This window comes from Galleria mellonella, unplaced genomic scaffold, assembly GCF_026898425.1.
Source record: "Galleria mellonella isolate WM207_F2 unplaced genomic scaffold, CSIRO_AGI_GalMel_v1 utg537, whole genome shotgun sequence".
Taxonomy (NCBI): Eukaryota; Metazoa; Arthropoda; class Insecta; order Lepidoptera; family Pyralidae; genus Galleria; species Galleria mellonella.
In genome coordinates, this window is record NW_026442112.1 from 1877861 (window position 1) to 1894645 (window position 16785).

A 16785-nucleotide genomic window follows, 5' to 3' on the forward strand; every position below is an offset into this window, starting at 1 on the left:
AGTATACAACGAAAGTTTTGTTTTTTTATGTATATGGAATTTAAACACCTTCTACGCTGCCCGTATACGCTGGTGAAGCACCAACGAGAGATGATAAATGAGGATGAAAACAAGCTGGTTATTCCATTTGGTCCATCGTGACAAATTTAAAAAGGAATTAACAAAGATGATATCCCTATCAGGTCGACCTCCACATGGTTACCCCTGGAAAGAATTGTGCTTAATTCTTGTAAAAGTTGTCACGATGCACGATGGACTGACTGATCTGCTTTCATCTTTTCATCTATGGTGTCACAAATGGTACCTTACCACCGTATACCGATAGCGCAGGCGGGGTTACATATGTTACATTACACATTTATTACATAACATAACATTACATTTTCACCAATAAAAAAGAGACTTTTATACAAAGACTCCCTTTGTTATACTTGCAGGACAACTACACAGCTCTTCATATAGCGGTTGAGTCCTGCAAGCCAGCGGTCGTAGAAACTCTCTTAGGATATGGAGCTGATGTTCATATAAGAGGGGGCAAACAGAGAGAAACTCCTCTTCACATAGCTGCCAGGATACCTGATGGTGAGTTATCTCGGATTTTTGTATGATGAATGATCGAAGAATGGGCAGCAGTGTCCCTCTTAAAACATCACCAAAGTCTAACTGCAGTTGCCAACCCGTTTGCTAAGCGTGGCAACTACCGGTAAAACACCCCAAGTGGGAGGCCTATAATCATCAGTGACCAGTTAACGGCTCATATGATGAAGATGATGAAGATAATGTACTCTCAGATATGTTTTTACGCTTAGTTGCAAATTTCACTCCTGTGGTGGGCACCAGTCAATTTTGAGGTGGGCACGACCCACTTGGTATCCTCTTTAACATAAATACGCCTATGATTACCAAAATAGGTATTTCGATAAAAATATCACCATTATGAATAAGAATCTATAATTTTCTATGTCAATTTAAGAAATCAACTTCAAGTATTAATATGTACTCGTAGTATACACTTTTTAAAGTTAGGATTGTATAGAATGATATTGTCAAAACTTGTGCCCCCTTTTTAGATTTTATTTGTCAATAAAATAAATAGTTTAATTCTATAAATGTTACTAATGTGAAATTTTGTAAAGATGTTTGTATATTTGTTACTCAATCACGCTTAAAAAGTTTAACGGATTTGATTGGATTTAAGTACAAGGCGTGTTATATCCTAACATGACACATGGAAAGCTTTATACACTGATGCCTATGCAAAGTCACGGGAAACATACTAGATGTGTAAAAATAAAATATGCTTTTATAAAAATTAATAATTAACAATTAATTTATTAATAATTTGTCGTAGGGGATAAATGCGCCCTAATGCTGTTGAAGTCAGGGGCGGGCCCCAACAAGGCTACTGAGGATGGTATGACTCCGGTGCACGTGGCTGCCAAGTTTGGCAACTTGGCTACCCTCGTGCTTCTACTGGAGGATGGTGGTGATCCATTGAGAAAGACCAAGGTATGTTACCGAAAAATATTTTTTAAAACCAAATGATACTGAATCCTATATTAATAAAATTAAAAATGCGAAAATTTTAAATACGTTTGAATGTTTATTACTCAATCACAGTTAACAGTTGAATTAAATTTCGTTCATTGGCCAGTTATATCATATCATAACATATAGAATACTTTATATATTCTTACATAGACAATGCCGCGGAAAACAGCTAGTCACAATAAATGTACTAACTTAATTCCGATTTATCTGTTTGAATGATTGAAGTCTTTATTAAATGTTCTTATTACTCTATAGGGTTTAACTAAAAGCTCAGAATGGATTTTGTTAAATGTTAAAAGTTGAGTATGAATTCGCAATCATTACTGACACTAAATAATTACATTTCAGACTGGCGAAACCCCATTGCATTTGGCGTGTCGTGGCTGCAAACCGGATATAGTACGGCATTTGATAGAATTCGTAAAGGACCACAAAGGCGAAAGTGTTGCAATATCGTATATAGACGCTGTCGACGAGGACGGAGCCAGCGCTCTACACTATGCCTGCAAAATCACTCACGAAGAAGTTAAAATAGCATCCGCAGATAGGCAAGTCGTCGAGTGCCTTATAGAGAATGGTGCTGATGTCACTTTAACCACAAAACATAATCACGAAACTGCGTTCCATTTCTGTGCTATAGCTGGAAACAATGATGTTATGACAGAAATGATTAATCACATATCTGCCGCCGATGTTGGTAGAGCACTAAATAAACAAAATTCTATTGGCTGGACGCCATTACTTATTGCTTGCCATAGAGGGCATATGGAACTAGTCAATACACTCCTTTCCAACCATGCCAGAGTAGACGTTTTTGATATAGAAGGTAGATCAGCATTACATTTAGCTGCAGAACATGGTTATTTACAAGTTTGTGATGCATTATTAACAAATAAAGCATTCATTAACTCTAAGGCTAGAAATGGACGAACCGCTCTTCATTTGGCTGCGATGAACGGATATGCGCATTTAGTTAAGTTTTTGATACGCGATCACAATGCAATGATAGACGTGTTAACACTTAAGAAACAAACTCCCCTACATTTGGCTGCAGCTAGTGGGCAAATGGAAGTTTGCAAACTTCTACTTGAACTGGGTGCCAACACGGACGCGACGGATGAATTGGGCCAAAAACCGATACATGCTGCAGCGCAAAACAATTATTCTGAAGTAGTCCAATTGTTTTTACAGCAGCATCCAAATTTAGTAATGGCGACGACTAAAGACGGTAATACATGTGCACATATAGCGGCTATGCAAGGGTCAGTGAAAGTAATAGAGGAACTGATGAAGTTTGATAGGACTGGTGTGATATCGGCGCGAAACAAGTTAAACGATTCAACGCCCCTGCAGTTAGCTGCAGAAGGTGGTCACGCGGACGTCGTTAGGGTCCTCGTTAGAGCCGGTGCTTCTTGCACAGATGAGAATAGAGCTGGAATGACTGCTGTACATCTGGCAGCTGAACATGGGCACACAAACGTATTAGATGTCATGCGTTCGACGAATACGTTAAGGATATCTAGTAAAAAGTTAGGATTGACGCCACTTCACATAGCAGCGTATTATGGGCAAGCAGGTGAGTTATATAATATATTATATAATTAATCTTTGTATATAGTTTGACACAATTTATTTATATTCCATTTGGTTTTCATTCGTAGCTGGCACACTGTACCAAGGGTGATAAATAAATACCAAAGAACATCTTACATAGCTCCATCTAATCATAAACTAAGCAGACCTTATACTATGGGTACTATGAGTAGATAATTGAAAGATAATACTTAAATACTGTTTTTTCAAACGCGTTAAGTATTATAGATATAAAACTCCCAGGACCAATACAAAGAGAAATACTAATGAATAAGTGTTTGTCGTGTAAGGTATTGAACCCATGACCATCGGAGAATAAAGCGATATGTTAAATCGCAAGACCATTAAGGGCATCGTAATAATTATTATTTGTATGAATTACTTTTATTACTGTACGGATGTACGGTGTACGGAAAACAGCCAAATTCTAACGACGCCTTCACATTATTATAAAGCAACTTATTTAATGCTCCACATTCGATTACCTTTCGTTCAGGAGCTATCAATCTACGTCACGCTAAGAAAAACTAAACATCCAAAAACAAACGTAAACTACTGAAAAATACATCTTTCAAGTCAAGGACTTCCTTTATGTTCATTTTCATATTGCATTTAGCTTTGTTTTTATAGCTTCATGGTAACTGACGCGAAATAATTAAATTTCAGTAAAAAAACGAACCTACAAGTCCAAGAGGGTATCACATTAAAAGGCTTCATTTATACATTTTAATATTACAGGAAAAATAAAACAACGTTTTTTTAACTAGATGTTAACTCCAACAATAAATTTTGTTATGCGGTTCAGTGTTTAACCAAAAATACGGCCAAAATAAGAAATCACAAATTACAATATTTCATATAAACAGTGCAATAAAGGTTATTTTATCTCATATTTATATAAGTACATACGGAACCCTCGGCTTGTGTATTCAACTCACACCTGACCGATTTCATTTTAATTTGATCCGAGTGCATAATCTAATTTCAGAAACGGTGAGGGAGCTTTTGTCCTTTGTATCCGGGACGGTGAAATCGGAAGCGCCAACTGGCGTGTCGCTAGTCCCGGAACTGGGAGCAGAGTCTGGTTTGACTCCTCTTCACCTAGCCGCTTATAATGGTAATGAAAATGTGGTACGGCTGCTACTGAACTCTGCTGGAGTACAAGTGGATGCAGCAACTAATGAGAATGTGAGTTAAAAACTCATTTTTAAATGCTAGTAAATATTTTTAAATATTAAATCTGAAAAATAATATGTAAATAATGGTATTGTAAGTTAAAAATAAAGACTTAATTGTTTCGTTGAAAACTTTTCTCCATCTTTATTGCGAACTGAATTAATTTCTAAATATATATCTTATGTGTAAATTCATAATTAATTTTAAATTAATAATAAAAAAAAAAAAAGAAAAACATGAAAGAATAGCTGAGAATAAGTCTCAGCTACGAATTTATTATGTAAGTAGAGCAAGGATTTACAGATTCGCTTATTTCTACATGGCATAGACACGTGGAATTTTAAATATTTTGAAATTGTATACATATCTTTGCTTGTGGAATATTTTTATAGAAAGATACGCATTTTTTGGTAAAAGAATCTTAAGATCAATTTTGAATTATTAATTCTTCAATTGTAATTCACCTAATTCCCATCTGTGCTAAATTGTAAATTTTCTCTACAGGGTTACAATCCACTACATTTGGCATGTTTTGGTGGTCATATGTCAATTGTTGGACTTGTACTGAGTAGGTCAGCGGAACTACTACAGAGTACAGATAGGCATGGAAAAACGGGTTTGCATATCGCTTCGACGCATGGCCATTATCAAATGGTGGAAGTTTTACTAGGCCAGGGAGCGGAAATCAATGCAACTGATAAAAATGGATGGACTTCATTGCATTGTGCAGCTAAAGCTGGTCATTTAAACGTAGTGAAACTTCTCTGCGAATCAGGAGCATCTCCAAAAAGCGAGACGAACTTAAACTGTGCACCTATATGGTTTGCTGCATCAGAAAATCACAATGATGTTTTAGAATATTTATTACATAAGGAACACGATACACAATCACTAATGGATGACAAACGATTTGTTTATAATTTAATGGTGTGTTCGAAAAATCACAATAATATACCAATAGAAGAATTTGTGTTGGTATCCCCAGCACCTGTAGATACGGCGGCAAAATTGTCAAATATATATATTAATTTATCTACTAAGGTACGAATTAAGTTTTTTATATTAAATAAAACGAATGTCTACTTTATCGCATACGTGATGCACTGGCATACAGAATACTGTGCATAAATGAAGTATCGAGTTAAAATCTCAGTTTAACTCATAAAACGAATTTTCCAAATTAGCTCAGCTTGAGTATTTTGGATTGCACCCCAAATATTCCTTAATAAATTTCGCTATTTTTTTTTAATGAGTGAAAAAGGCATAGTAACCCCACCTGCGCTGTCGGTAAACACGACGAGGAACTAGTGGAAGATGATAGGTGGAATGAATGCAAGTCACTTGGCCCACCATGATGAATCCGATAAGAATTAACTATGATGGTTTCCAGGGGAACCGCGTGGAGGTCGAGCTGAGAGGATATATTGCTAGCAATGGTGCTATTAGAGCTCGTTACTAACAATCCCTTTCCCCTCTCCCAAATCTAATTAGATTACCAGTCAATTGTAATTCTGAAGCACTTCTTAAAAGAAATTTTAAATCTTCAACAGGAGAAGGAGCGTGCCAAAGATCTCATAGCAGCAGGTAAACAATGCGAGGCTATGGCCACGGAATTACTGGCGCTGGCAGCCGGTGCTGATTCCGCCGGACATATACTGACGGCGACAGATAACAGAAACGTAGAATTTTTAGATGTATTAATTGAGAATGAGCAAAAGGAGGTCATTGCCCATACAGTTGTCCAGAGATATCTTCAGGTAAAAAATAGGTAACTTCACCGATTACCAGACAATAAGTATCAACAGTGAGTTTACTTTGACGTTCATTTCTAACACTTTGTTCCAGGAACTCTGGCGTGGGAGTCTTAAGTGGACAGGGATCAAAATAATGTTCCTTTTTTTCGCATTTATAGTCTGTCCGCCAGTTTGGCTAGTGTTCTCTCTTCCAGTAGGTCATAAATATAATAAGGTCCCAATAATTAAGTTCATGTCATATTTGACTTCTCACATATACCTCATGACATTGTTAGCTCTGGTAGCTATCACGCCCATTTATAATTCGATATTTAGAGAGAATTTAGTGCCTAGATGGTACGAGTGGATACTGCTTATATGGTTGAGCGGGCTTCTCTTGTTCGAACTGACTAATCCGAGTGATAAATCTGGCTTGGGTTGGATCAAAATTGCAGTTTTACTGCTCGGCATGATTGGTGTGGCAACGCACGTCGTGGGCTGGATATTTGTGATGCCCAAGTATTGGCCCACGTTAATGTATTGCAGGAACCAATGTTTTGCCTTATCTTTTTTATTGGCCTGTGTCCAAATATTGGACTTCTTGTCATTCCACCACCTCTTTGGTCCCTGGGCTATTATCATTGGTGATCTGATGAAGGATCTGGGTAGGTTTCTTGCAGTGTTAGCGATATTTGTATTCGGCTTCTCTATGCACATCGTAGCATTGAACCAGCCGTTTAGAAACATCAACAAGGCTGAAGACAATAAACACGCCCGGCAAGCCAGAAAGAAGATCTTCTCTGATGGTAAGAGACATTGTAGCATTTTTAGTGAGTGCGAACACAAAATCACTTTTTATGATTATTACACGTTTAGAATTGTTAGATATTTTATTATACCAGAAATAGGTGCCAACTTATTTCTGTGTTACCAAGTGTGTTGAATACATACACTTAGATTTAAGTCATACATTTAACAGTATACTTGTTACACATAGATGATAGTCAGCGATCAAAACAATCAAGCTCTGGTACGCGGTGGAATAATACCTTTTTTGGGGAAGTATACCGGAGGAAACAGGTTATAACTGGACGTAAGTCCTTGTTTCAGTGAAGGTTACAGCTCATTGAGTTCGTATGTTTATATGTCATCCACAATATGATGGTTGCATTGAATCTCGATGGTGTTTTGGTGTTTTTCTTTTTATTTTTAGTGTACCGTACCAAGATTATATAAAATATAATATAATTATAAATTAACATGTATTTGCCCAATAATAATGCATAATTTATATTTGTCGCCTCAGCTTCGATTTGTTGATAATATACCTACGTAGTACTTATTTTGAGAGCATCAACACGATGGTTATGGGATATTAGTGATTTATAACTACAAATTTTTAAGGTTTCGACAACTATAAAACTAAATTCATGCCTAATTTCTTTCGAGTTGTTAAAACTGCATGGCAATAAGTCATTTTTGTGTTACTTACTAATTTTAGAAATATTATTAAAATTTGAAAAGAATATTCTAGCATTTATGTAGTTGAAAAAGGATTCGAAGCGATTGAGGTTACTAATTTTATAATTTTGGTGAAATAACTGTTACTAAAAGGGTGGGGAATTCGATTACAATATTAATTCGGTTCTAACGAATGTAAAAATATGCAGTTTATTTTAATTTATATATATATGCAATGTTATTGGTCCAATACGCCATTCGTTATTATCATAAAATAAATCTTGACGTCTAAAACCATTTTAATATCATATTATAAAATAAGTCAGCTTAAATCATAATCACTTATCAACTGTGTACACCTTTTCATTTTAAATGACTTCATTTATAATACAAAATGTTCTTTTTACATTTAAATTAATATAAGAATAATAATTGAAAATTCAGCATTAACAACATTACACAGACAATATGGTTATAAATGCACATAAAGTATATATGACACAAATAAAATGTTTTTTTTTTAGTTTTATAACCAGATTCTACACAATTTAAAGAAAAAATGAAAAAGAAAATATTTATCTAGTATTTAATTTTACACAATTATTATAACAAAAATATTTAACAATAAACAAAAAGGAAAAGAAAATCATTAAAATGGTGTCACTTAGCTATATGCAAAATTCTGTCACGCCAGTCTTCCATTAGGGAATAGGCAGAAAAAAAAAGAATGGAGAGATATAATATTAATTATTAAATTATTAATAAAAGTATAATTTTAATTTCATCTTTCAAGTAACGAATATTTAACTTAAAATAAAACCAGTAGTTGTGTACTTAAAAAAAACATTGTGGTTTACTTTCTTTAATTTAAACAAATTCCTATAAATTTTAAATATTTACACTTCATTCGCAGAGTTTTATTGATTGCAAATTATTTATAAAATAAATCTTTTTTGATTACGATTGCGGATTTTTTAATTGTATGACAACTTCTGTGTAATGTTGTAAGCAGGTGGTACGGTATACTAATAGTCGTACGTTTTGCATTCGACTCGTTGTTTTCTGATCATCCATCCGCTTGCAGCCTCTGTGTGCAGCGTCACGTTGTGAATGTTCTCATTGTGATATGGAAATGTTTTCCAACATTGTACAATACTTGTAATACTGCCGCCGCAGAGGAATGTGGAATGTGTTAGACTGTAACATACAATCATACAAAAAACACATCATCCCCGCCGTTGACGGTTCACACATACGTAGTCGTCAAGGGTGGTGAATTTATAATTAGAACTGGTGTTACACAATTTTTGCTTCGCTTACATGTTAATAAATATAAAACATAGCTCAATGGTTAAACACTTAATAATGATCTTTTATAGAAATATGATTAAATGTGATAAACGTTTCATATTAACAATTATCGAATCTACTGCACTGGCCGTTCGATAGATGGCGTATCGCGTCCAGATTTGACGCCATCTTGAATAACGAATTCGAACGAGACTGCGCTAAGGATGCTTGAGGTAAGAACTGGTAAGAGGTTCGATTCTTTTTTCGAAATTATGAAATGTTTATCATGTTTGAATATAAAAAAAAAACATTATTTCTATGGATGGACACGGAAAATGCATTGGCGCGCCGCAACCCTAGTTTAGTGGAATGAGTGGCCGATATCACCGCATTGATAGAGCAAGTTTGAGTTGCGCATGAGGTGCCTTGGTGAAACTTATTTGTGTTTCGGATGTTTGGCTGTTTGTCTTCAATGTGACTACACTGTCGCTCACGCTGTCTGTCCGCTCGATAGTTGATGTAGTAGAGGGGATAGGGGTAGATTGATGATTGAAGATTTGGTCCGCTTCGATTGATCCCCATTGATGTGTTGTCCATTCACATAGTATAGCACGTGAAAATAATTTGTAAATTGCAAATGTATCTCATTTTTGCTGTTTAGAATTCCTTTCTATATTATTAAATTTTATTAATAATGTGATTGAAAAATTTTTTCGATCTTTTTCAAAAATACTAATAATTAATACATTTTATTCAATACAATTTGATAATTTAAATAATCACGAATAAAATATGGACTGACGGACGTTGTTTTTAGGGTTCCATACGGAATATTTAAACTCGGAATGAAATTCAGATGTGTGAATCTTAATTATTAGAAAAAACGAAAATTCGATTGTAACAAAAAATAAACATAAATATTTGTATAAAACTGTTTATATCTTAAAATATAACACTTAAATAAAAAGTAAGATTTAAATTTTGAGTCGGTTTTAAAGATTGTTTATTTATTTAAGAGAACAGCGTTCAATACTCCATTCCTTCTCAGATGTTCAGATTGCAATGTTTAATATACATAAACCTGCTTTAGTATATAAATATAGTATTCGAGATTAATTTTATTTCAATAGTTTTTAAGACAGAATGGACAGTAATACCTACAAATATAAATGTACTTACGCGGTTAAAATACGATAGTATTTCTAGTAGACACTCGTCCAAATATATAACAAATGAAGTATATAATTAACTATAATATGTAACCATCGTCCTTCATTAGTCCATATATTCCGTATGGTATCCTAAAAAATGTGCCAAGCGCCAGTCGGATATGTTTTTGTCGAATTTTCATAAAACTTCTAGAATTTTCTGTATTGTTGTTCAGTTGTACAGAAAATAATCGAATCTTTATGAACGTACACTTTTTCTAAAACACTATTTTAAATTCTTAAACTTTTAAATACAATAACTATATATGGTAGATTAGGTGGAATATAAAGAATTCGTAGGTATTTACCTAACTTATACTATTTTTTTTAAACTTAAAATAATAATTTATATAAAATCAAAATTTGTTTAAATTAAATAGTAATGGTAGTATATTCTAATAACTGTATTAATAACAAATGTCTACCGACTGGACGTTTACCATTGACTTTAAAATATATATACAGCAATTTAAAATTCAATTTCGTTAATCCAAGTTAACTTCCAAATTAGCTTTTCTAATTATCAATTATCTATTTTCAATATTTAATTTAAGAGCGGACCCGTCTTTAAATATTTTCTTATTGATAAATCTCTAAAAAAATAATTTAAATAAAATAAAATTAATACCAAAGTTTGGTACAGCATTACATCTTCTACAATCATTAGTCTCCACAAGACAATAGACAAGACAACAACCTGCCCCTATCCGTGTTCGTGTCGCAACTGTTCAATAAGAACTTCGTCCATTTGAGTATTGTCTTCTAGCGACATTGTCACCGTACGAGGCCTTGGAGAAAATGTTCTTCGCCCTTTTCGGCCAGATTAACTTGTCTGACCTGAACTACATCTCCAGCGTGCGCCCGTCCTGGACGCAGAATCTGTTCAAGTGCATCTTCGGTGCCTACATGCTGATGTCGGTCGTGGTGCTCATAAAACTGCTCATTGCGATGATGTCGGACACTTTCCACCGTATCCAGGTAACTAAGTGTTATCGCATGTAAATCGCGGTTTGCTTGCAGTGGTGATGAATCCCCTATTATCGTTCGAGCTCCTCTTCTTCGCGGTGTTCGGTCAGACGACGACGGATCAGACGCAGATGAACAGGAACGACACCAACGCCCAGCCGAGCTGGACCAAGTACCTGTTCAAAATCGTTTTCGGCATCTACATGCTGGTGTCGGTGGTCGTACTCATCAATTTGCTCATTGCTATGATGTCAGACACGTACCAAAGGATCCAGGTAACGCACCTGATACATAATGTATCTTGCGTCGTTCTAAGCTAACTGCATTGACTAACACGCGTGCCATTGAATGAATAGACGACGAATACGGAAAATTGTTAAAATAATACTAGAGTATTATTTTACTAAAATAATACTAGAGTTTTATAGTTTACTTTTGTACTAATCACATGGTAGTGTATTCAAATAATTTGCAAAATAATCTAAGCGCAATTGTGAAAACAATTTCGCCCTAACTACCTTGTTTTTGTTATAATAATTATTCACTTTAACTACAAAAATTTAAGAGTCATATTTCAATGAACATTGTAACATTACCTTGTATATAATGGGTACACGAAAATAAAAATTAAATACGAATTCTATTTGTCCTTTATATATGTTTGGAATATTGCCAAAGGTATTACAATTCATGACGTATCTATTGTATTTAATGAAGGTTATGCTAGACAACGCATTATTGAATTGGAATCAATAACTATACAGTTAATTTGTATAGTAAAAGTAACAATAAAACAGTACAAACAGTAGCATTTATCTAGTGTAAAAATCCCTTTTTTTTTAATTGGTTACAACGCTGATTATAACAATTGATAATTACAAAATTTTATAAATTTAAATAAAAAATTTTTCAACGATAGAACCATTTTATTTTTTATTATTTTATCTACAAGAATAGTCGCTTATATTATGCACCGTAGCACGACACAGCATAATTTTAATTTAACGATATACTCGCATTAAGAGAGCAAAATCTTTATCAAAACTTAACTATCCAATTGCATGATGACACTTTTAATTCTGCGCACACTTCCATCATTGGCAACAGGAAATACAAAGTCTTCACACATACCTACATACATTTTGCTATTGTATCGTGAAGAAATCGTGCCGTGTCGTACCTTCCTACGATTATTATAAAGGCGAGCAATGAATGACATTTCAGTAATGTTTGCCTGTTCTTATTTTTTATATTATGTTTTTTATTTGCATATAATTATTCGCGTGACGATTTTTAAGTATTTTTACATAGAAATAGATATTTGAAAATATATAATTGCAGTAAAAATATTCCATAGAACTGGCCCAGGTGCTGAGTTATCTCTACACCAAATTATCTTAAAATCTAACACTTTTTTGGAATGTCTAGTTATAATTCTATTGTAATATAGACACCTATTTATTATTTTTTATCAGTCGAATTAAGAGACTAAACTACTGCATAGATTTAACTTCCCATTAAAGTAGCTCTGGGGAACAGTAGAACTATTTTTCTACGAGTACACTATCATTCAAGTTATTAAATTTATCAATAATATAAATTTTAATAATCTTTAACCTAACAGATATGTAGTTTGCATATAAAGTAACGCTGTTCAATTATTTTATGACTATATATTTACAAATTTGTAACTAAATACCATATCATTATTTATTCTGTGACCAATTAACCTTTTTTACTGGTTCTCTGTAGTGCAGGTTGTTGACTCTTGGTACGATCTAGAATTAATCTTTATAAGTGATAGCACCTGTATTTTTCCACGGTTATTATTTCATTGCCTAAATTTTACGACGTGACCGGTTCCGCCATACATCGTATCATAGTCGAATTTTAAAAATCTTAAATCTATGACTTATAAATCTTTACAATTATAATGTATCAAACATAAAGAAGAGAACAATTGTCATTTATAAAGATTAATTTTTCTTTATTAAACAAACAACAAAGACATTTTTCAATTTCATAATATATGACTTGAAATTATATACCTTAAGCTAAATATGATTTGCTTTATTTTATTACATTAATTACCAAGGGTTCATTGATCCTTATTAATTAATAGGTATCATTGATGCCCCTTATAACTTGTTTATATATATTTATTAACATTTAAAATTTTAATATCTTTATATTTATTGTAATTTTTAAAAATTATTAGTAATATTAAAAAATCGTTTAATTACATACGACCCGGCTTTGCACAAGTATATAGAATTATCAAAGATAATATATAGCTTATGTTATTCACTGATAATGTAGCTTTTTATAGGTGAAAAATAATTTTTAAAATCAGTTGAGTAGTTGTTGAATTTATCTAATACAAACATTCAAATCTTTCCTCTTTATAATATTAATATAAAATATTAATATAGAATACAATAGAAGTAAAAATACATTAAAAATATTTCAGGCACAATCGGATATAGAATGGAAATACGGATTGTCAAAACTGATTAGGAATATGCATCGTACCAGCACTGCACCGGCGCCAATCAACTTGGTCACCACTTGGCTGATGTGGCTCATAGCCAGATGTAAGGTATGCGAGCAAAAATCAATTGATTATCAATACATTATCGTAGAGTCATCATCATCATATCAGCCCTTAACTGTCCACACGGAGGGGGTGGAGGGGGGTGTTGCCTTTAGGCTTTTTGCAGTTAGGCTTTAAAGATGTTTTAAGAGGGACGCTGCTGCCTATCACTTGCCCTCCCTTAGTCGGCTCTTACGACACATACGCGAAAGGAAGGGGTGGCCTATTCTATGCCAGGACCGCACGGACATTATCGTGCTCTCATTTCGGAATCATTATACAACAGGCTTCAGCAGAAAATTATCGTATTGGGAATTAACGGCCCAATTGCTAGTAATATAATCAATTATCCTTGGAAACCATCATGGTTAATTCTTGGGGAATTCATTATGATTGTCCAACTGGCCTGCTTTTTTCCTCACCTATCGCTCACTGATAAACCAGCATTTACAGATAGCACTATCAGAGTTACAGTTCTATCATCATTCATTAGAAAGGCCTCAACCCATAAATTATAAGAATATTTACTTTTCTAACCAGACTAATTAAATAGTTCTTATTCTAAATAGTTGTTTTTGTTCGTTTTTTTTTTTTTTAATTACCGCTGTTAACTTTACCTAAATATCTTGAACAAATAATTGCAATAGTGTATGATAAGAATGTACACTTGATTTAAAAGTAGTATTTTGTAGTTAAATGACCCCATTTTAGATAAAATTAATTTTCGGATGCCACACAATTATGACGGTTTGTATTAGGAGTTTTGGGCATATAAATAATAAAATATAAAAGTATATTTTATTTATGTCTCCTTACAAACTTAATAAATTTTTTTCTTTGTACCATAAAGGTGGTAAACAGGCATACAGCCTGTCTGATGGTAAATGGTCACTGTAGCCTGTGAACACCTGCAACACTAGGGATGTCACGTGCGTGTTGCCGACCCTGAAGATACCTTAATATACACTTTTTTTAAAATCCCATACCAATAGTCTCTAGAAAAGACCTCGGCAGGAAACTTAAGAATAAATAAAAGCAGAAACATATATTGAAATGATTTTGCAACGAGACTGCTAAAGATGACAAATTTAAAATGAAGAGATTAAAAAATAAGATGAATTGATAACGTTCTCGATTAGGCTAATTTCTTTCTTTAACATAATATGACAGTTCTGGGGGGAAAGGGATTGTTAGTAATGGAGTTTGACAGCCCATTGCTAGCAATATGCCTTATTAGGTCGACCTCCACGTGGTTCCCCCTGGAAACCATCGTGAACAATTCTTGTTGAATTCGTTACGATGGGCTAACTGACCTACTTCATCCTCACCTATCATCCTTCACTGGTGCCCCGCCGGTGTATATCGATGGCGCGGGTGGAGTTACCGTTCCATTATCATCCATTAAAAAAAATATGACAGTTCTGCAGATTTTTAAGTCTTCTTTTAGACAGTACACAATATATGTTCATAATAAGTTAGTCTAGATCTAGAACTTCAATGATTCTGTTGTCATTTTTACATGTACAAGTATATAATGGAAATGTTGTGGATAACTGTAATTCAATATATTTTTGAAAAATTAATATAATTGTGTTATAGGAACGTCTAAGTAAAAAGAAGCGGCCAAGTCTTGTCCACATGATTGGTTTACAGCGACAGGACCAGTTGAGTGCCAGATCGAAGGCAGGCGCTAAATGGTTATCTAAAGTGAAAAGAGGACAAGTGGTCCCTAAAGGTAAAATTGTGCCTAAGCTTTAAAAATATTTATATGACTTCAATAAACACGACGCAAATAAAAATCTCTCGTTTTCCTATTAAGATTTTTTTTACTATAAAAGGAAATATAACGACAATTTATTTATGAAAAATTTTAATAAACATTAATTAAAAAGGCAATTTTTAAAATGTTTAACTATCAACCGACTTCAAGAAAAGGAGGTTCTCAATTCGGTTGTTTTTTTTTTATGTTTATATAACTCATAACTCTGCCACTTTTAAACTGATTTGGAAAATTCTTTTTTTATCTGAAAGGATATACTTACAGTTTAGTCCCGTAGAAATTTTAACAATATCGATTCGTTAGTTTAATTTATAAAACAAAATAACTGGTTTTGTAACAATTGAAGTCAGATTTTTTTATAAGACACAATGATTAATTATTCTTAAATTGGCGCCGTTCATTTCTGAGAAATATTCTATATTATTTTCATAATCTTGATCAAAATATTAAAATGTATGAAAAAACATACGTGCACACTAATAAGATATTAGTAGCTTTTCGAAATAATGAATAAAAAGTCATTGGATTGTAATAAAGATATACGAATATTAACTGTAGATTCTTATTAAAGTATATTTCAAATTTCAGATTCGACTCGTCTCTCTGTCGTCCACCTGAGCCCGTTGGGCTCTCAATTGAGTTTCAACAACATGACCAGAATAGAAAATGTGGTGGACTGGGAAGTCATCGCTAAGAAGTATAGGGCCCTCATGAGAGACGAAACCGAGGAGCCTGTAGTCAAAGAGAACGAAGCTGATGCAGCGGACAATACTTCGGAAATAGTGCCTAACAATGTCTCATCGATACCGCCATGAACTGATAGTTTTTCATCATCAGGAGCAAGGACAATTACAAATTGACGTTCATAACGTCAACCGTTAAAATTTTATATACGTATAATAAATATCTATTTCATATTTTGAGAGCCAAAGTTCATTTTACTGCCGTCAGGAATTTTAATTATTCATGTCAATGATTGAGAGGTGAAGAGATGTAACAATAAATATTTTAACAAATCTATATTTGTTTTTATTGATTAACGCAATTTGTCTCTGGTGTTGCGGGTGATCATGAGCGCCGGTAGTCACTTACCATCAGGTGAGCCGTATGCTCGTGTGTCGTCTATGTTATAACATAAGGGAAACCGTGGGCAATGTAGACTATTTTGTGATTTCATAGTGCATTCCTAATAAACTTCACATCCGGCTCGAAGGACCATTTTTTATAAGGACAAATCTCGGACAATTGAAACCTATAACCAAGGAAAAATACTGCGTTCATTATTCGGAACACTGAAGAATAAACTTTGTACTGTGTTATTTAAACTTTGTACACAATCTTTTAAAGAACACAGCATAACTTATTCCACAGAGGTACAGTCTCTCTATAGTTTAATTATAATCAGTCGTTCAATGGACACATCTAGACAGAGCA

General features: G+C 33.7%; 1 protein-coding gene across 2 annotated transcripts in view; it reads left to right on the top strand.

Annotated features, from left to right (window-relative positions):
• LOC113515821 (serine/threonine-protein phosphatase 6 regulatory ankyrin repeat subunit A) overlaps positions 1-16369 on the top strand; it is a 55322-nt gene extending 38953 nt beyond the window's left edge. Inside the window, exons 9-20 of one of the 2 annotated variants that reach the window (XM_052898779.1) lie at positions 438-582; positions 1352-1509; positions 1900-3127; positions 4133-4332; positions 4825-5361; positions 5871-6077; positions 6166-6859; positions 7051-7146; positions 10779-10990; positions 13449-13577; positions 15171-15306; positions 15940-16369. In XM_052898779.1, the coding sequence (XP_052754739.1) occupies positions 438-582; positions 1352-1509; positions 1900-3127; positions 4133-4332; positions 4825-5361; positions 5871-6077; positions 6166-6859; positions 7051-7146; positions 10779-10990; positions 13449-13577; positions 15171-15306; positions 15940-16166 (3969 nt within the window). In that variant the 3' untranslated portion in view covers positions 16167-16369. Of the gene's footprint in view, positions 1-437; positions 583-1351; positions 1510-1899; positions 3128-4132; positions 4333-4824; positions 5362-5870; positions 6078-6165; positions 6860-7050; positions 7147-10778; positions 10991-11032; positions 11254-13448; positions 13578-15170; positions 15307-15939 lie in introns of both variants that reach the window. The other variant, XM_052898780.1, reaches the window with a different exon arrangement.
• Positions 16370-16785: the final 416 nt, after the last annotated feature.